Here is a 17,856-nt window from a genome sequence, read left to right as displayed (position 1 = left end):
CGCTGATTTAAGACTGCCCTGAACAACTTAATGTCTTCAGCTGTTAAACAGCGACACTTTTCTGCGACTGTCTACCGAGGGTCAATGTTCTTCAGCTATTCTTCTTCTTCTTCAATAGCAGTAGCAGCAGAAACAGAGTTTGGTAAAGCTCTGATTTCTTCTTCTCTGGCTCTCCTTAGGTTCCCAAACTCTCGACATCCCTTCTATATGACCCAAGACATCTATTTATATCAAAAATACCGACTAAATCTCTCCCAAATCTTCCAAAATCTCTTTCTTTCTCTTCATGGCCAAGTTGCGATACTTTCTTGTTTTAGGATTTCTACGCGTTTCTGAGCTTTCCTTTTTATTCTAAACTCTTCCTTAGATAGATACAAATCTTTGGGAAGATTTACAGCGTTTTAATCACTCTAAAATTCCCTAAAACAGGTCACACACGTGACTTTCCATATTTTCTTGTTGTGAGAAAAATCCGTCGTTTGAGCCCATTCTAATCGATTTAAACACCCATATCAGATTCCTAGACCCATACGGAGTCTATCCTATGAAAATCAGAGGTTTAATCGACCTCAAACTCCTCCAAATCACGATCACCAAAACTGTTCTTTAACTGCACTATTTTCCCGCCAATTTTCTGGTTTTTGAATGTTGAAGATGGTTGTCCCTTATCCAGAGTAGGGGTGCGATTAACAGATGCCTGGAAATGGGATGCCCCTTAGTAATTAGGTTACCCCTTATCCAAAGTGAGAGTCAGAATAACAAATGTCCTCCGGGTGCTTTCCGACAACTTTTCGAGCCAATTTTTTCCAAAAATGTTTATTAGCCAAAAATACCTACAAATAAATAAAACACCATAATAAGTACAAAAATGAGCTTTAACAATATATAGAATCGAGATAAATCGGACACAAAAATGTATCTATCAGTACCTATAAAAACAAAACCAAAAAAAACAAACTAATTGTTCGTAAGAAAATACAAAATTGGGTGCTCAAAATAAAACAAATGTTACAACTGATAGGAACCAAATCCAATCTTACCCTTGCGCCGTCGTTCTTAGGATTGGATCTCCTAGCAGGTAACCAAATCCTTCTCTGAGAGTTGCGTAGGTTAAAAACAATCATATTTCTTCTATCTGCTGTTCCAACAACCATTAGAGGATACTTGACAGAGAGTGAGTAACAACATTCTGGAAGCTGTTGTGTATGGATTTGCGTTTGCTGCCTAAGGTCCTAGTACCTGAATCAATCAATTAGCGAAAAAAAAATTAAGCACACACATTATTCAAAAATATGTTTAAATTATAAGGAATAAGTGAACCTAATTCTTACTTGATAACCTTATCCCAGCTTACTGTAGCCAAAAGATTCATCTCTGGTATCCAAGCAACTGTTTTATGGTTCAGCATCATGTATAACAACAGTCACAGGCTGACCACCAGATGTCAAAGGCCATATCTTTACTTGTTTATCACACCCTTCCAAGAAAACAGTCATTCCATCATCTTTCCAAGACGCACACAAAACCTAAACCAGATAAATATACCACCATTCAACACATTAAAGCAACATTTCAACCAAGAAAGCAAGCAACAAAATAGTCAAAATGTCACTACCAGTTGGGCATCAACTATTGTTGCTTTTGCAACACTTCCTGTATTAGTTATTATTCTTTGTATTTCCCAACATCTAACATGTAATTTCCATCAATACAGCCCAAATTTGAGCCTTCACTCGTTCATTATTTAACAAAACCACACAGACATTAAAACTTAAGGGTAATTTAAATCGAAAAACCAAAATAAACCTGATTATCCCATGAAGTAGCAACAATATAATTTCCTTTAGAACTAAAACATTGAATTTATATAGAATCTGTAGGTGGTTGAACAACCTACAAAATCAAAACATCGAACACACAGTATCAGACTTCACCATAATCCATAAATACAAACCAAAAGAACAACAATAAAAAGGATTATTAGAAAATAAATTACCTCATATGATTTGTTAGGGTTTTGATTGGTAAGTCCATCGATGCCAGACATTGTGTTAACCTATGCTTCTGAATCTACTTAACCCCCTACATAACCACCTCCCCCTGAAGCTGTTGCAACTCCACCAGAGAACACCAAGCCTTAAATACCAACACTACTACCGGCCACACTAAAACATAGAAAAGAAGAAAAAAAACAGATTATTAAGTATCCAGATCCACATATCTAAACTCCAAATCAGCAGGGGAAAAAAAACGTAAATTAAGAAATTGAAATTAGAGGATGCAATAATGTTTGAATACCTTGGAAGTAAAAATTTCAACATCATTCTCATCACAAACCTGAAAAATTGAACAAACCAAAATTAGAAGAATCAAATTTAATGAGAAAAGAATCTTTTTAGGGTTAACAGAAATTGAGTGAATTCATAAATATTAATACCTATTTACTTCAATGGATCAATTCGATTACAAATCTGAAAAATACGATTACAGATTTTTTTTACTGGGTTTCTAGGGTTTATCTTTTCTATTTCAGATGAACATATTTTGAAACCTTAATACAGATCTAAAAAATGATGAACAAACAAGAGATTTTTGAGAATAATCGTGAGAATCGTGATTTCAGTTCACTCCTAATACAAATCTAAGCTTTTCTTGGCTAATAGTTTCACTAGGGTTTCTGTGATTTCAATTTAGGGTTTGAAGAGAAGAGAGGCAGAGCAGAAAAGAGAAGGAGAAAGAAAATGAGAAATGAAAAAAATCAACTCATCTGTGTCCAGTATATTCTCTAGTGTATCAAGCATGTGAATGGCACAAGCAGGGTAGGAAATATCCCCTAGCATAACCCATATTGGGCGGAAAAATAATAGTAAGGGTGTGAATGACACACACACAAATTCCAAGTGTTACGATCCAGGTGTGACCAAGCGTGTGAGTGGCACACCTATAAAAAATTTAGTAACGGCCAGACCCTGTTATGAAACTTTTGTAACAGTTATTTGTAACGGGAAATTTGTAACGGCCCATTAGCCGTTACGAATTCCTGTTACTAATCCGGGAATTTGGCATAGTGAAACTGTTCTCAAAAGATCATCTTGTTACTGAGGATGTGAGGAAAGCAACAATCTCATTATGGAAAAGATATAAAGTAAAAGAGGTACGTGGTATTGACAAGAAAATCTTTTTATTCAAGTTTCATTCAGAAGAAACAATGCGTGTTGTTCTTAAGATATGGCCATGGAACGTTCTCAAATGTTTGCTTAACCTAGAAATCTATGACCCCTCTATTAAAGTTCAAAACCAAAAGTTTACTCACTAAGAATGGAATGTTCAATTCCAGCATCTGCTTTTAGAAAATCATTCTTTGTCAGTAGTCAATGATGCAGTCAATGAGCTAGATGAAAAAATCTCGATTAACCCAGAGAACTGTAGACCAGGAGAAGGAAATCCAATTACATCCAGAGTGAATATTGATTTATCAAAACCACTCCATCGAGGTGGATGGTGGAATACTGCTGCAGGGGGAGTTCCATGGGTTCGCTATCATTGGGAAATACAATCTCATACATTATGCAAGGAATGCTTCATTTTTTATCACAATGATGAGGAGTGTGCAAATGTAGCTGAAGATTTGACACAAATGAGGAGTACATATCACATATTCAAGATTTAGCCAAAGCTTATGGTGTGGGAGTTATTGAGGATATTGATTTAATGGTGCAACAAATCTGTGAAGCAAGCCAAGCTCAGTTAGCAAAAAATAAGGAAGAAGAGATTGAAGAAGGCCGAAAACTCAAGAGATCTAGAAACAATGAGGAAGATAATGGTTTGTCAGAGGATGATGATCTATGTGAAATATCACATAATCAAGGACTTGATAAGAATGTTGGGGAAGGGACACCTATTACGGTGACTGATGAAATGGAACACGATCTAATTGAAGAAGGAGTGCAAGCCGAGAAGGAGTGTTACCAACGAAAACCCTACTGCTACGGTATTAATCTTTCATCCCTTTTCTTTCTTTAACTACCAGCATTACTTTTCAAGTTGTAGTTTTACTATTTTTAGTTTTCAAAATTTGCCTGCAACTATGAGAATTTTATCCTAGAATGTCCAGGGATATGGTAACAAGAATACTAGAGCCCATCTTAAGGATTTAGTGAGAACAAATGATCCCACAATTATTTTTCTATCTGAAACTAAGTCCCATTACAAAAAAATGGAGCGTCTAATTAAGCCTCTTAATTATCCTAATCATTTTATTGTGAACACAGTTGGAATTGCAGGTGGCCTTTGTATCCTCTGGAAAGATGGTGTAAATCTAAAAATTCTTATCTCTGCTTATAATGTGGGGAATTGTGAATACTATATTGATGCTAGATCTAAAATTCTTATGTCATGTATGTATGGTGCTTTGAAAAATGGAAACAGGGATAATCAATGGAATTTTGTGAAAAATTTCAGTGAAAACATTAGCTTTCCATGGTTTCTAATTGGTGATTTAAATTTCATTCTTAGTAATGATGAAAAGGAAGGAGGTAACCCTCATACTCAAACTGCTCTTGATATTGCTAGAAATTTTGTTGATGATTTAGGTCTCCAAAGTGTTGATTTTACATGGAATATAATTGACCTTGTTCAGGAAAGGCTAGATAGAGTAATGGGTAATGATTCTTGGTTTAATCTTTATAATGAATGTCATGTTTACCATCTAGCTCCCATAGCAAGTGATCACAGCCCTATTGTCCTAACTAGTTCTAGAGTTTCTAATCCTGTCAGAAGACCTATAAAATTCAAAAGGTGTTGGCTAGCTGATCCAAGTTGTAAAGATCTCATTAAAGAGAACTGGAATGCTTGTAATAATGGTTCTGCTGCCTTCATACACAAAAACAACTTGAAACATGTGAAGTTTGTTCTAAAAGATTGGAATATCCAATCTTTTGGACATATTCAGACTATTATCAGCAATATCAATAACCAGTTAGAGTTACTTCATTCTCAAGCGGTTGTGGATACTAATGATAATAGGATTGTTAGTCTCTTAGCTGAACTTAATAAATGGCAGAATATAGAGGAAGATTTCTGGAAACAAAGAGCAAAAGATGACACTCTAGCTTTAGATGACATAAGTACTAGATATTTTCACAATAGGGCCAATTATAAAAAAGAAGAACTCAGATTGAGGCTATACAAGACTCTACTGGTATTTGGATCACTGATAGGGATGTAATTGCTTCTAATTTATTACAGCATTTCTCTAATATGGCTAAGACAGGTAATCCCTCTAAAGAAATAATCTTTTTTGATTATATTACTCCTTATGTTTCTGCATCTGATAATATAGCTTTGTTAAGAATGCCATCTCATGAAGAAATAAAAGATGTAGTGTTCAAAATGAAACCTTGGACCTCACCTGGTCCAGATGGTTTCCCTGTTGGGTTTTACCAACAGTTGTGGGATATTGTTGGCAATGATACTGTTCACATGGTGCAAATTTTTTTCATAACAAGTTCATTCTAAAAGAGAACAATCACAATTTTATTTCCTTGATACCTAAGATAGATTGTCCTAAGAATGCATCTGATTTTAGACCTATAAGTTTGTGTATTACCTCTTATAAAATTATTTCAAAACTCTTATCCAATAGATTAAAACCATTATTGAGTAAAATCATCAGTCCCTTTCAAACTGCTTTTATCCAAAATAGGCTCATGACTGACAATATTGTCATTGCACATGAAATTGTTGACACCCTCAAGAAACATAAATCTAAAAAAGGTCTTATGGCTGTGAAATTTGACATGAATAAAGCTTTTGATAGGATTGAATAGAGTTTTTTGGAGGATTGCTTGAGATTCCATGGTTTTGATAATGATTTTTGCAAGATGATAATGCAAAGTGTGTCAACTGTCTCCACTTTTGTGCTTCTAAATGGTGCTCCAGGTGAACAATTCAAACCAACAAGGGGTTTGAGACAAGGTGACCCCTTGTCTCCTTACCTCTTTATTTTATGCATGGACATTTTTTCTAAAGCTTTGATGAATGCTGAAGATAAGAATCTTATTAAAGGTATTAAAATTACTCCTTCCAGTCCTTCTGTGTCTCATCTTTTTTTTGCAGATGATCTTTTGATCTTCACTAAGGCAAACCTTAAAGAGGTTAGACATCTCAACTCTATCATTCAAAAATTTAGTAGCATATCTGGTCAAGCCATAAACTTTGACAAGTCTGGACTTGCTTTCGGTCCTAAAACTTGTAACCAGGATAAAAATACCATTACTAATATTCTTAATATTAGAAAAATGAGTTTACAGGAGAAGTACTTAGGAGTTCCATTACTGCTTCAAAGGAACAAAACAGAAAGTTTCCCAGGTATATGTTTGATAAATCTGGGTGCAGATTAGGTAATTGGAGAGCTAAGCATTTAAACCAGCCTGCTAGGACAGTTCTCACTCAAACAGTTTTAGGATCCATTGCTACTCATCATATGAGTGTGTTTCTTATGCCTAAAAAGTTAAATGATAGAATGGATGCTATTCAAAGAAGGTTCTGGTGGGGTAAGAGTAATAATAATAGATGTTTCTATTTCAAAAACTGGTCTACTGTTGATAATTCTAAAGTGAAAGGTGGTCTGAATATCAGACAATCTTCTCTTTTTAATCAATTTCTCCTAGCTAAACTAGCCTGGAGGATGTTACAGGATCCCAATGCTTTGTGGGTTCAAATTTTAATGCATAAATACTTTCCTAACTGCTCTCCTTTTTCAGATGAAATTAGTACTAATAGAAGCTGGATTTGGAGAGGAATTTACCAAGGATTGCAGATTGTCAACAAACACTGCTGTTTGGAAGTTGCTAATGGCAGGGACATTAACATATGGAAAGATAGGTGGTTTCCTGAATCTACGGAATTACTTCCCTATACCAACTGGTCTTCTGGAGTTGAGTATGTTTCTCAACTCATTGAGCAAGATACTAAAAAATGGGATTTGAACATGATAAATGTTCTGCTAGAAATTGTTGAGAATATTTGTAGAATTAGAGTCCCAATGATAGGAAAGGATAAAATTAGGTGGACAGGTACTAGAAACGGGAAGTTCACATTCAAGTCTGCTTACAATATCTTACTAGATGAGTCTTCTTCAGGAGTTATTAGTAGCAATAACAACTTTCCATGGAAGAGAATGTGGAACATGAGTTTACCTCCTAAGATTCTCCATCTCATATGGAGAATTCATCAAGACTCTGTTCCTACTAGAGATAAAATGGTTAAACATGTTCAAACCATTGATGACATTTGTCCTTTCTGTGGTAATTGTAAGGAAGATGTTCAACATCTTTTTTTGCATTGTCCTCTAACTCAGCGAATTTGGTTTGCTATGGATAACATTACGCTAGCCTCTGTTGGTAATCTGGATTTGGTCTCTTGGTTAACTAACATGTTTACAACTCAAAACTTTAATGATGTGCAGCTGCAGGTAAGGATCAGGTTTGTTGGATGCATTATGTGGCACATCTGGAAACTCAGATTTGCTATAATTTTTGATAACGTTCAGTTCAAACCAGATAGTTCTATCCATGAGTTAAAAAAATTTATTTCTGATATTTAAGTAAAAATCATAACCCCTCAGAGTAGCGGTAGAAGTATTTCTACACATCTGAAGTGGTTGGCACCTGTAGATTTTGCCATCAAAATAAATTTTGATGTTTCTTTTATTAATAAAATATTACCAGTAGGAGTGGGACTAATAGCTCGTAATTCTGCAGGAACTTTCATTCTAGCAAAAGGGAATTCATCCACAGCAGTAGATGAGGAGCAAGGGGAGGCTATTGCAGCGCTGGAAGCACTGAAATGGGCTAAAAAGAGGAATATTACTGAGCTGCACTTGGAAGGAGACAACATCAACGTAGTGGATGCAATTAATGAAATCACTGGAAGAATAAATTGGACGATAAATAGTATCATCCAAGAATGTCTTGTTTTACTTAATTATTTTAGCAGATAGAAATGCTCTCATGTTAAAAAAGAAGCGAATAGAGTGGCCAATGATTTAGCAAAATATGCAAGATCTAATGCAAACTCGATTTGGTATGATCACCCTTTCATCATTCGAAATCTGGAGATAGACAATATATAAGTTTCATTCTTCAATATATTTATTTTCCTATCAGAAAGAAAAAAACTTCTACATTTGACTTACAAGCAATTTGTAGAATAGAAGTTGTTTAAAAGGAAGTTTGGATAAGAAGTTGAAACTAGTTTGTTATTAGCAATTTATAGAATAAAAGTTGTTTTATTTTACTAGGAAATTTGGAAAAGAAGTTGAAACTAACAAAACCACTTCTAATAGGATATTCCAAACAAACCCTAGTTAGAATGATACGCGAATTTTTCCATTCGACCTGTCACTTACTTAACTACCGTTCGACCACCGCGCCAGCCGTCAGTTGGTGATGTAGATTGGTATATCAAATACATATTGCACATTTTAGATCACGAATCATGCCTCCCCACACCTATAACATAGTATTTTATTAATTAATGTTTGGGGTATTTTTCATACCGAACTCAAATTAGTAAAATAAATTATATACACACGTATCCAGTTTCGTACTGTTGTGGAATCAACGAATTGTTGACCAGATTTTTTACCAAATGTAATTTTTTAATGTACTCTGAATTTGACCTTTTTATTTTTATTTTTTACTTTGAACTGAGATATCTACTCAAGCCCATTCATTGATGATGGTGATGGTCAAAATTTGATGAAGTTGTTGATTCAATCCACTGACAAAAGCATAAACTCAATTATTACAAGAAAATTATTTAACAAATACAAATTCAATCAAAACATAACAAACAACATTGTTGCATCAATCAATTCACCTTAATCAAAATAATAGTAAAAACAAACAGGAATCAAATAAGAGTACCACCAGAAAGAAGAGCTGTAACCAAGTTGTCCAAATCCAAATCAGATGACCCACCAGGTGAAGTTGACTCTTCAGCTTTCTTTCTCCGTTCCATTGTTTTAATCTTCATTTCCTTTCCGTTATCTCCGTCCATCAATTCCCTTACAAGCTTCTCAACTTCATCTCTCTTCACATTATTGTCAATCTTCATTCCAATTCCCAAATGAGCACAAGAATACCTACAATTTGTTTGTTGTTAGGCGAAAAACGGCCAGCAAATCATAGGTACACCCCCGCATATACTTTCCAGTGTTGAGTTCTATTAGGAGATACGTAGTGTTTGGGCTCAAGACTGTGTCCTGAGCCCTACGTATTCGGTCTGGATTCTGAGACCAACTTGGATAGTCCATGTAGATGGTCTGTTTACGTAAGTAGCAAACTTGAGACCCAAGTAATCGGTCTCAAGTCGGTAGGTCTAGGGTTTGTGTCTTGTAACCCAAGTTTGGTCTTGTATAAGTAAAGACGTGATGAATGAATGAAAGAACAGAGAATTACCAAAACTTAACTTGGCATCACGATCCGGTTAAGAACCCTAAAAGAAAACGATGGATGGTGAAACAGAGTCATCCAAAGGGAAAAATATAGAGTGTGATATGCAGAAGAAGAATCCAGTCTACCATCTAGGATCGAGTGATGGTCCAGGTATCATCATCACGCCGATTGTTTTAAAGGGGTCTAACTATGATGAATGGGCTAGAGCCATAAGACGATCATTGATAGCTAAAAGGAAGTTTGGTTTTGTTGATGGAACAATCACAAAACCTGATCGAAGATAGTGACCAGTTGGAAGAGTGGATTGCTGTCCAGTCAATGCTTGTTTCATGGATTAGCAACACGTTAGATTCATCAATTAGATCGAGCTTGGGAGACTATGATGATGCAAACTTGCTGTGGACATAGTTTAAGAGAAGATACTGTGTTGTAAGCGGAACAAGAATCTGTCAGCTGAAAGCTTCGTTAAGTGAGTGCAAACAAAAGAAAGCAGAAGGTGTAGCTGAGTACTCTGGGAGATTGAACAAGATACGGGATGAGATGGTAACATACATGAAGGTACCTCAGTGCAAGTGTGGTAAGTGCACTTGTAATATCGCATCACAAGTAAGCATGTTGAGAGAAGAAGACTTTCTGCATTATTTTTTGATTGGATTAGACTCTGTGTATAGTTCCGTGCGTGAAAAACTGTTGGATAGAGACCCGTTTCCATCAACAGATGTAGCATACCAGACAATGGTGAATTCGGAGCGTCTGCGTATAGGAGAAGTAGCTATGTCTACGGAGGTACATGACAATGTGATGGCATTCAGAGTACAATCTGATCAACGTAAACTCAACAATACGTATGATCCTAACAAGCATTGCAAGTATTGTACCAGAGATGGACACTCAGAGGATGGGTGTTTTCAACGTATTGGATACCCAGAATGGTGGGGAGACAGACCTAGAGGCGGAAGAGGATCTGGTTGAGGAGGCAGAACCAATGGTAGAGTGCGTGGTGGCACTAACTTTACCGGTGGTAGAGGTGGTCGAGGACAAGGTGCAGGCAACCAGGTTCGAGCACACAACCTTAATATATCATACACAAGGCATTCAGGTGGAGAGCCCTCATCAGAAGCGTCAGGTTTAACCGGAGTCACGGCAACACATCTTCAACAGGTGGTTAAGTTTTTAAACTCAAGAAAATCCACGCCTCAGCTCCAAGGTAAGAAGAATAAAACTGTTTGGATTGTAGACACCAGAGTTACAAATCATGTCACATATAAAAGGGATGACATGATAGAGATAAAAGATATTAATGCATGCACTATTGGACTTCCAGATGGGAAGTATGAACTTTCTGAGAAGATAGGAACTGTTATCCTTCCTGGGGGTTTGAGACTAGAGAATGTGCTTTATGTGCCTCCGATAACTTGTAACTTAATTTCGGTTACACAACTTATTGATGAGAAAATATGTATTATCCAATGTACTAACAGTTTATGTCTTATACAGGACCAGTTGACGAGGAGGATGATTGGAGTGGCTGAGAGACAAGGTGGACTGTATATTTTCTGTGGTGTGCCTCAAGTTGAAGTTATGGCTGTTAGTGGAGATACATATGAGCTATGGCATCGGCGTATAGGAAATCCTTCAGAAAAAGTTTTGCAGAAGTTACAAGGAGTGAGTAGATTAATAAAGAAGAATAATGATGCTTGTGATATTTGTCCACGAGCAAAACATCATAGGAGTAGTTTTGCTAGTAGTCTCAGTAAATCCAGTTGTATTTTTGAGTTGGTTCATATAGATTTATGGGGTCCGTATAAGACTCAGTAATCGTGTGGAGCACACTATTTTTTGACAATAGTAGATGATTTTTCAAGAGGTGTGTGGATTTATTTGCTTCGAAACAAAACTGAAGTTGAACAGACATTTCTTAACTTCATTGCTCTTGTGAAGCGTCAGTTTAATAAAGAAATCAAAATTGTTAGAAGTGATAATGGAACTGAGTTCAATATATTGCGTGGATACTTTCGAACTAATGGGATAATGTTTGAGACATCCTGTGTAGGTACACCACAACAGAATGGAAGAGTTGAGAGAAAACATCAACATATAATGAATGTGGCAAGGGCTTTGAGATTTAAAGCCAATTTGCCAATAAGGTTTTGGGGGGAATTGGCATTGACGGCTGCGTATTTAATCAATCGTACGCCTAAACCTATTTTAGATCATAAAACTCCATATGAACTTTTGTTTGGAAAACAGCCTCCATATCATCAGTTGAAGGTATTTAGATGCCTGTGCTATGTGCATGATCAAAGTAGTAAAGGGGATAAGTTTGCGAGTAGAGGAAGAAGGTGTGTTTTCCTTGGTTATCCGTTTGGTAAAAAGGCATGGCAAGTATATGATTTAGACAAGAAAAAATTTCGGGTGTCAAGAGATGTCAAGTTTTTTGAACATCAATTTCCGTTTAAGACTGATGGTGTATCGAGTAAGATGGCGACTGAGATGATGCAGTCGATATTTAACGCTCCATCTGCGACTGATATGCAAGGTGTATCGGCTGAGAGGGTTCAGTCCAGTCCTGATGAGTACTGGAGTGAGGATGAACACAGAGAAGAAGCAGTATTAGCTCCTCAAGGTGGAGTTTCAACTGAGACAGACAGCGCTGGTGGTTCATCCGAGACCGAGGATGCTGGTGCTTCTACTGAGACTACAGGTGCTGGTGTTTCAGTTGAGTCCGAGGGTATGGGTGAGAGAATACAATACAATGTTCCGAAAAAACATGAAGAAAATATTGCTTCTCGCAATGATGTTGTAGTTGAGGGTGACATGGGTAAAGGGAAGCGACAGAAGATCCCTTCTAGCGGACTAAAAGGATTTGTGACGCACACCATTCGAGAAAATATTCTACCTCATCCTCATTCTACACAATCATCATCCTCAGGTACGCCTTATCCTTTGACATATTATGTTAGTTGTGATAAATTTTCTGTTGTGCATAAGAAATATCTTGCAGCTATAACAGCTGGGTCTGAACCGCGCAACTTTAAAGAAGCCATGAAGCATCCAGGGTGGAGGAAAGCCATGGAAGAAGAAATCCGAGCTTTGGAAGAACAAGGTACCTGGGAATTGCAAGAATTACCGCCGGGCAAGAGAGCACTAGGGAGTAAATGGATTTACACGGAGAAGTATGATGAAAATGGGAAGTTGGTACGATTAAAAGGACGATTGGTGATCTTTGGGAATCATCAGGTTGAAGGGTTGGATTACAAAGAGACATTTGCACCAGTTGCAAAAATGACAATTGTACGTACTTTTCTAGCTGTCGCAGCAGTTAAACATTGGGAAGTACATCAGACGGATGTACATAATGCATTTCTTCATGGAGACTTGGAGGAAGAGGTGTATATGAAGATACCACCTGGATTTGCCAAAGGTCAGACAAATATGGTATGTAAAATGAAGAAATCATTATGGTTTAAGACAGGATCCTCGTTGTTGGTTTGCCAAACTATCAACAACATTGAAGAAATATGGTTTTCGGCAAGCATACTCAGACTACTCTCTTTTTACTATGACCAAGGGAGACATGCAGCTTAATGTCTTGGTCTATGTAGATGATTTGATTGTTGCAGGGAATAATCTAGTGGAGATTCATAAATTTAAATCATACTTGGGACAATGTTTCAAGATGAAAGATTTGGGAAAATTGAAATACTTTCTCGGCTTGGAGATAGCTCGCAGTCAACAGGGTATTTATATATGCCAGCGGAAATATGCATTGGATATTATCATGGAAACGGGTTTATTAGAAGCTAAACATGCTGAGTTTCCAATGGAGACTAATCACCGTCTTGCTTTGGCGCAGGGAGATTTGTTTGATGATGTGGAGAAATATAGAAGACTAATTGGTAGACTGATTTATTTGGCAGTGACTAGACCTGATCTTGCATACTCGGTGCATACGCTGTCTCAGTTTATGCAAAAACCGAGAATAGAACATTGGGAAGCTGCACTTCGAGTGGTTATATACTTGAAAAAGAATGGTTTGTTCTCTGATAGTACCCTAAGTTTGCAAGGGTGGTGTGACTCAGATTGGGCAAGTTGTCCTTTGACTAGACGTTCATTGACAGGATGGTTTGTTCGTCTTGGGAATTCACCGGTGTCTTGGAAGACAAAGAAGCAACCAACTATTTCTCGAAGCTCAGCTGAAGCCGAATACAGGTCCATGGCGGCAGCAACATGTGAGTTGAAGTGGTTGAAACAATTACTTGGTGATTTGGGGGTTCGTCATACGCATGGAATGAAGCTCCTGTGTGATAGTCAATCAGCATTATACATTGCTCAGAATCCAGTCTTTCATGAACGAACAAAACATATAGAGGTGGGCTGTCATGTTGTTAGAGATGCTATCGTGAAGAAGATTATATCACCTTCTTACACTCCTACGGCGGTGCAATTGATAGATATCTTCACCAAATCCTTAGGGAAAGCTCAATTTCAAGGTCTTTTATCCAAGATGGGCATTTGTGACCTACATGCTCCGTCTTGAGGGGGGTATTAGGAGATACGTAGTGTTTGGGCTCAAGACTGTGTCCTGAGCCCTACGTATTCGGTCTGGATTCTGAGACCAACTTGGATAGTCCATGTAGATGGTCTGTTTACGTAAGTAGCAAACTTGAGACCCAAGTAATCGGTCTCAAGTCGGTAGGTCTAGGGTTTCTGTCTTGTAACCCAAATTTGGTCTTGTATAAGTAAAGACGTGATGAATGAATGAAAGAACAGAGAATTACCAAAACTTAACAAAGTATCTTCATCTCTCTTCACATTATTGTCAATCTCCATTCCAATTCCCCAATGAGCACAAGAATACCTACAATTTGTTTGTTGTTCGGCGAAAAACGGCCAGCAAATCATAGGTACACCCCCGCATATACTTTCCAGTGTTGAGTTCCACCCACTATGAGTTAAAAATCCACCTATGGACGGATGGTTCAATACATCTTCTTGTGGACACCAACTTGCATACAAGCTTCTGTCTTTAGTATCTTCTAAGAACTCGGCCGGCAACATTGCCGAATCACCAATAACTAAATCCGGTCGTATTATCCATAAGAAAGTATGTTTACTGTTAGCCAATCCCCGAGCAAATTCAATCATTTGTTGAGGAGTGATAACTGTAATACTTCCGAAATTTACGTAAACGACTGAGTTGGGTTCTCTTGTGTCAAGCCATTTTAAGCATTCGGCTTCTTCTTTCCATAGATTTGAACCAACAGATTGCAGCTCATTTTACTTGGTTTGATTCACAAGTAATTGAAGTGGACCAATTGAGTATATTGGTGGTAGTGATAACTGAGATCTGAATGCATCTAAAGCATCTTTTTCTAAATCATCGAAAGTATTGAAAATCAAGGCTGTCGCATCTTTTGCTTTTGCAATTTCTCCTGTAACGTAATTGACCATGATTTCGTTGGAATCAGTTGTTCTGACGAAACTAGGAAGGTCTCTAAACCGGATAACGTCTCCAATTCCCGTCATCCAATCCATGGGTGTGTCAAGAAACCCAGCATTTGTCAGATAACTCTCATCTGCAACATGCATACACCATCTTTATCATGGACTTAGCCCTTAACAACTCAATAATCCTAAAACATACACAACGTGACACTCCACAGTTTAATAATGTTCTAGCAGTATACTATCTTTATTTTTTTTCATTTAAAACTATTTCCCCCTCCCACTATTAATTGATCTAGTTTATTAAAAAAACAGTTTTAAAATAAGTCAATCAATAATGGGACGAAAAGAGTATTTCTTAAGCTAAAATTGGAAGGTGATGATAACACTTTTGCAGAAATAGAAGTAGTAGTTAGCAAGGGGGCAAGTGCAATATGAGATGCACTCTATTGTTCACCCGACACAAATATTGTGGGTGGCTCAATGATTTAGGTAAAAAAAAAACTGATTTTCGGAATAATTCTATCGATAACATGGCCGGCACATGGGAAGCTATGCGCCTGGAAATTAGAAAATTAATCGACAACATAGTGGCTACAATCAGTAAATTACTCTACTATGATTTTGAATCTACGAATATCTTAAACCAAATAAACAATCAATGCAACGACCGAGATAAAATGTACACACTGTTCCAGGGAGATATATTAATTGCAAGTGTTTACCTTTGAGCGGAACAAGACCTTTCTGAACAAGATGATGATAATGGACATAACCAGCAAAGCCACAGAAACTAGTAGTCCAAAAGACTACTTCAGGGATTCCAAACTCTTCCGCAACTTTGAGAGTAAAAGTACTCAGACCTCCATCAGAAACGATACAACTAACAGGAGGAACTTCTCCAGAATCATTCAGTTTGAGGACAAGGTTTCTAAATGGTTCATAACAAGTATCTCGCATTGAAATACATAGAGATGGTATATCTTGTGTGACGTTGACATCTGCTTGCGGTGGAAGACCGTCTGGGATTGATTCGAAACGAAAATCTTGTAAACCTTGAAGAGAATCGGATCCTCTTGAATTAAGTAAACGTTGATGATTGAAATCTGTATTTACGAAAGTAACATGGAAGCCCTTGAAATGAAGAAGTTTTGCTACTTTCATCAGGGGATTTACATGACCTTGAGCTGCATATGGAATACAAACTACATGAGGCTTCTTCATGATTTATCTCACTTCTATCTCTCTAACTTATCTAATGTGCGATATGTTCATGGTGTTTTACATACATGTATATATAGCACAAATTAATTTGACTTTACTCTCTGCGTGCATATGACGTACTCTTTAAGTTAAATTCAAACTAAGTGATAATTTAACAATATATACAGATCAGACAGGCTAGTATGCTAGTTACCCCACTCTACGTGTACATACGACGTATCCTCTGACGTTGTACTAAGTTTTGAACAATTATTTAATTTGCTAGTTACCAACAGAAAATTATTCAAGGGAGGTCCATGCATGTGGACACCTTGATAGATGAAAACACCCCCTGGCCCCTAGGTCTCGCAAAACTCTCAATATTATAAACTGTTGTTTTCAATCGTTATCATCCCTCCACTCCCTGTGAGTCCATCTGTCCGAAGAGGTTGCAGTGCAACTGCAAAGACTGTACACAAAGCCGCCAAGGTGTAATTTTTACTAGTCCAATTTGGTAGACACGCTATGTGCATTCAAATGTTGGTGGAGGCCTCTTTAATTTGGTGATGAAGTGATGCGGTAATAGACGAAAAGGTTTACATGAGCGCAATTGCGTTATAAAGGCAGTCAAATAGTTGGTCATAAAGTGATAGTGTAAACAAAAAAAATATTTGACTGTCATAACAGTGATGCTGCCAAAGTACACATACAGGACTGAGTTAGGTTCTTTGGAATCAAGCCATTTCAAGCATTATGTATCTTCTTTCCACAAGTTCGATCCAACAGATTGCGACTCACTTAAAGGAATCCGATGAGGAGTAAATGAAGAGGACCAACGGTGTAAATAGGCGGCAGTGGCAACTGAGACTTGATTGCATCCAGAACCTCCATCTCCAGGGCATCCAAGGTATTGAAAATCACAATGGACCATTTCATTTCATTTCATTTAAATTTTTTTTTTTTATTTGCTTAGCTCATTTAACAATAACTCATGAAATAGTTTCCTTTCTAAAAATACCTGCAAAAGTCATATGCCCAGTTCACCTTTGGGATTGGGCTATTCAGAAAAATAAACTCTGATTGGATACCACAAAAATGAAGTGACCCTCATCGGGTACAAATTGGTTTCGTAGAAAATAGGCTTAATGGGTGCAAGATGTCCTTGGTGGGTCATCTGCCCTGGGGCAACTGATCCAGGGGAAAATCTTGCCTACGGGCCGAGTGTTTTTAAGAGCCTTATTCCTCCTTTTTTAGGAACGATTTTTTGGGACCAGCCTTTTTTTGAGGGGACCATTGTTTTATAAGGCCATCTATCCTATACTTATAAGGATGTCCTAAATCCGATACTTTACTAATTTCCCCCAAACTCTAATTTAGATTATAACTAAACTAATAACTACCAAAATATAAATTTAACCTAATTGAATCTATTAGCAAAAACACAAAATCAGACCTACCCTACCCGCCGCACAAACTCGTTTTGGGAGAAATTTTTTTTTCTTCTCTTCTTCTTCGTTTCAAACTCGTCTTCATCGGTTAATCATCGATTTATAAATTTTTCATTGTCGATTAATCAATCAACTATATAAATGGTTCTTCGAAAGAAAACCAATAAACTCCCAAGAACAGGTCCACCATTAGGACATCTAGCTAATCAAGAAAATGAAATTGAGGAGCAAATTCAATCGGAAGGTGAACAATTGATTTGGCGTAACAGTCGCAAGAACAACCCTAAGTCTGCCAT

At 37.1% G+C, this 17,856-nt stretch overlaps 1 protein-coding gene, 1 long non-coding RNA gene and 1 pseudogene across 3 annotated transcripts; 1 reads left to right on the top strand and 2 right to left on the bottom strand.

Moving 5' to 3' along the window:
* Window positions 1-771: 771 nt before the first annotated feature.
* On the bottom strand, window positions 772-2,707 carry LOC113285376. 2 transcript variants are annotated; one of them, XR_003328620.1, is made up of 7 exons: window positions 2,438-2,707; window positions 2,299-2,337; window positions 1,997-2,165; window positions 1,807-1,893; window positions 1,332-1,526; window positions 1,041-1,239; window positions 772-833 (listed from the first exon to the last, which is right to left on the bottom strand). It is a non-coding gene; the product is annotated as an uncharacterized LOC113285376 (long non-coding RNA). The 2 variants fall into 2 exon arrangements; XR_003328619.1 differs by having other exon boundaries at window positions 1,332-1,893.
* A 1,004-nt stretch (window positions 2,708-3,711) lies between these two features.
* Window positions 3,712-8,002, top strand: LOC113290395. The gene is made up of 6 exons (XM_026540002.1): window positions 3,712-3,991; window positions 4,272-5,200; window positions 5,248-5,484; window positions 5,883-6,066; window positions 6,312-7,474; window positions 7,628-8,002. Exons 1-6 carry the CDS (start codon window positions 3,712-3,714, stop codon window positions 8,000-8,002), a joined length of 3,168 nt encoding a protein of 1,055 aa, XP_026395787.1.
* Window positions 8,003-8,916: 914 nt separating this feature from the next.
* On the bottom strand, window positions 8,917-16,188 carry LOC113290394 (annotated as a pseudogene).
* Window positions 16,189-17,856: the final 1,668 nt, after the last annotated feature.

The sequence above is a fragment of the Papaver somniferum genome, chromosome 6, assembly GCF_003573695.1.
Source record: "Papaver somniferum cultivar HN1 chromosome 6, ASM357369v1, whole genome shotgun sequence".
In the NCBI taxonomy this organism is placed as follows: domain Eukaryota; kingdom Viridiplantae; phylum Streptophyta; class Magnoliopsida; order Ranunculales; family Papaveraceae; genus Papaver; species Papaver somniferum.
Note: the sequence above shows the minus strand (reverse complement) of the source record. Positions and strands in the feature narration are given on the sequence as shown.

What these genes read in the sequence shown, in the direction of transcription:
- LOC113290395 (XM_026540002.1), top strand. Translation starts at nt 3,712, where the DNA reads ATGGTGCAACAAATCTGTGAAGCAAGCCAAGCTCAGTTAGCAAAAAAT. An exon ending in GGCTATACAAGACTCTACTG is followed by an intron (nt 5,201 to 5,247) that starts GTATTTGGATCA and finishes AATTTATTACAG; the next exon opens with CATTTCTCTAATATGGCTAA. An exon ending in TTAATGATGTGCAGCTGCAG is followed by an intron (nt 7,475 to 7,627) that starts GTAAGGATCAGG and finishes ATAACCCCTCAG; the next exon opens with AGTAGCGGTAGAAGTATTTC.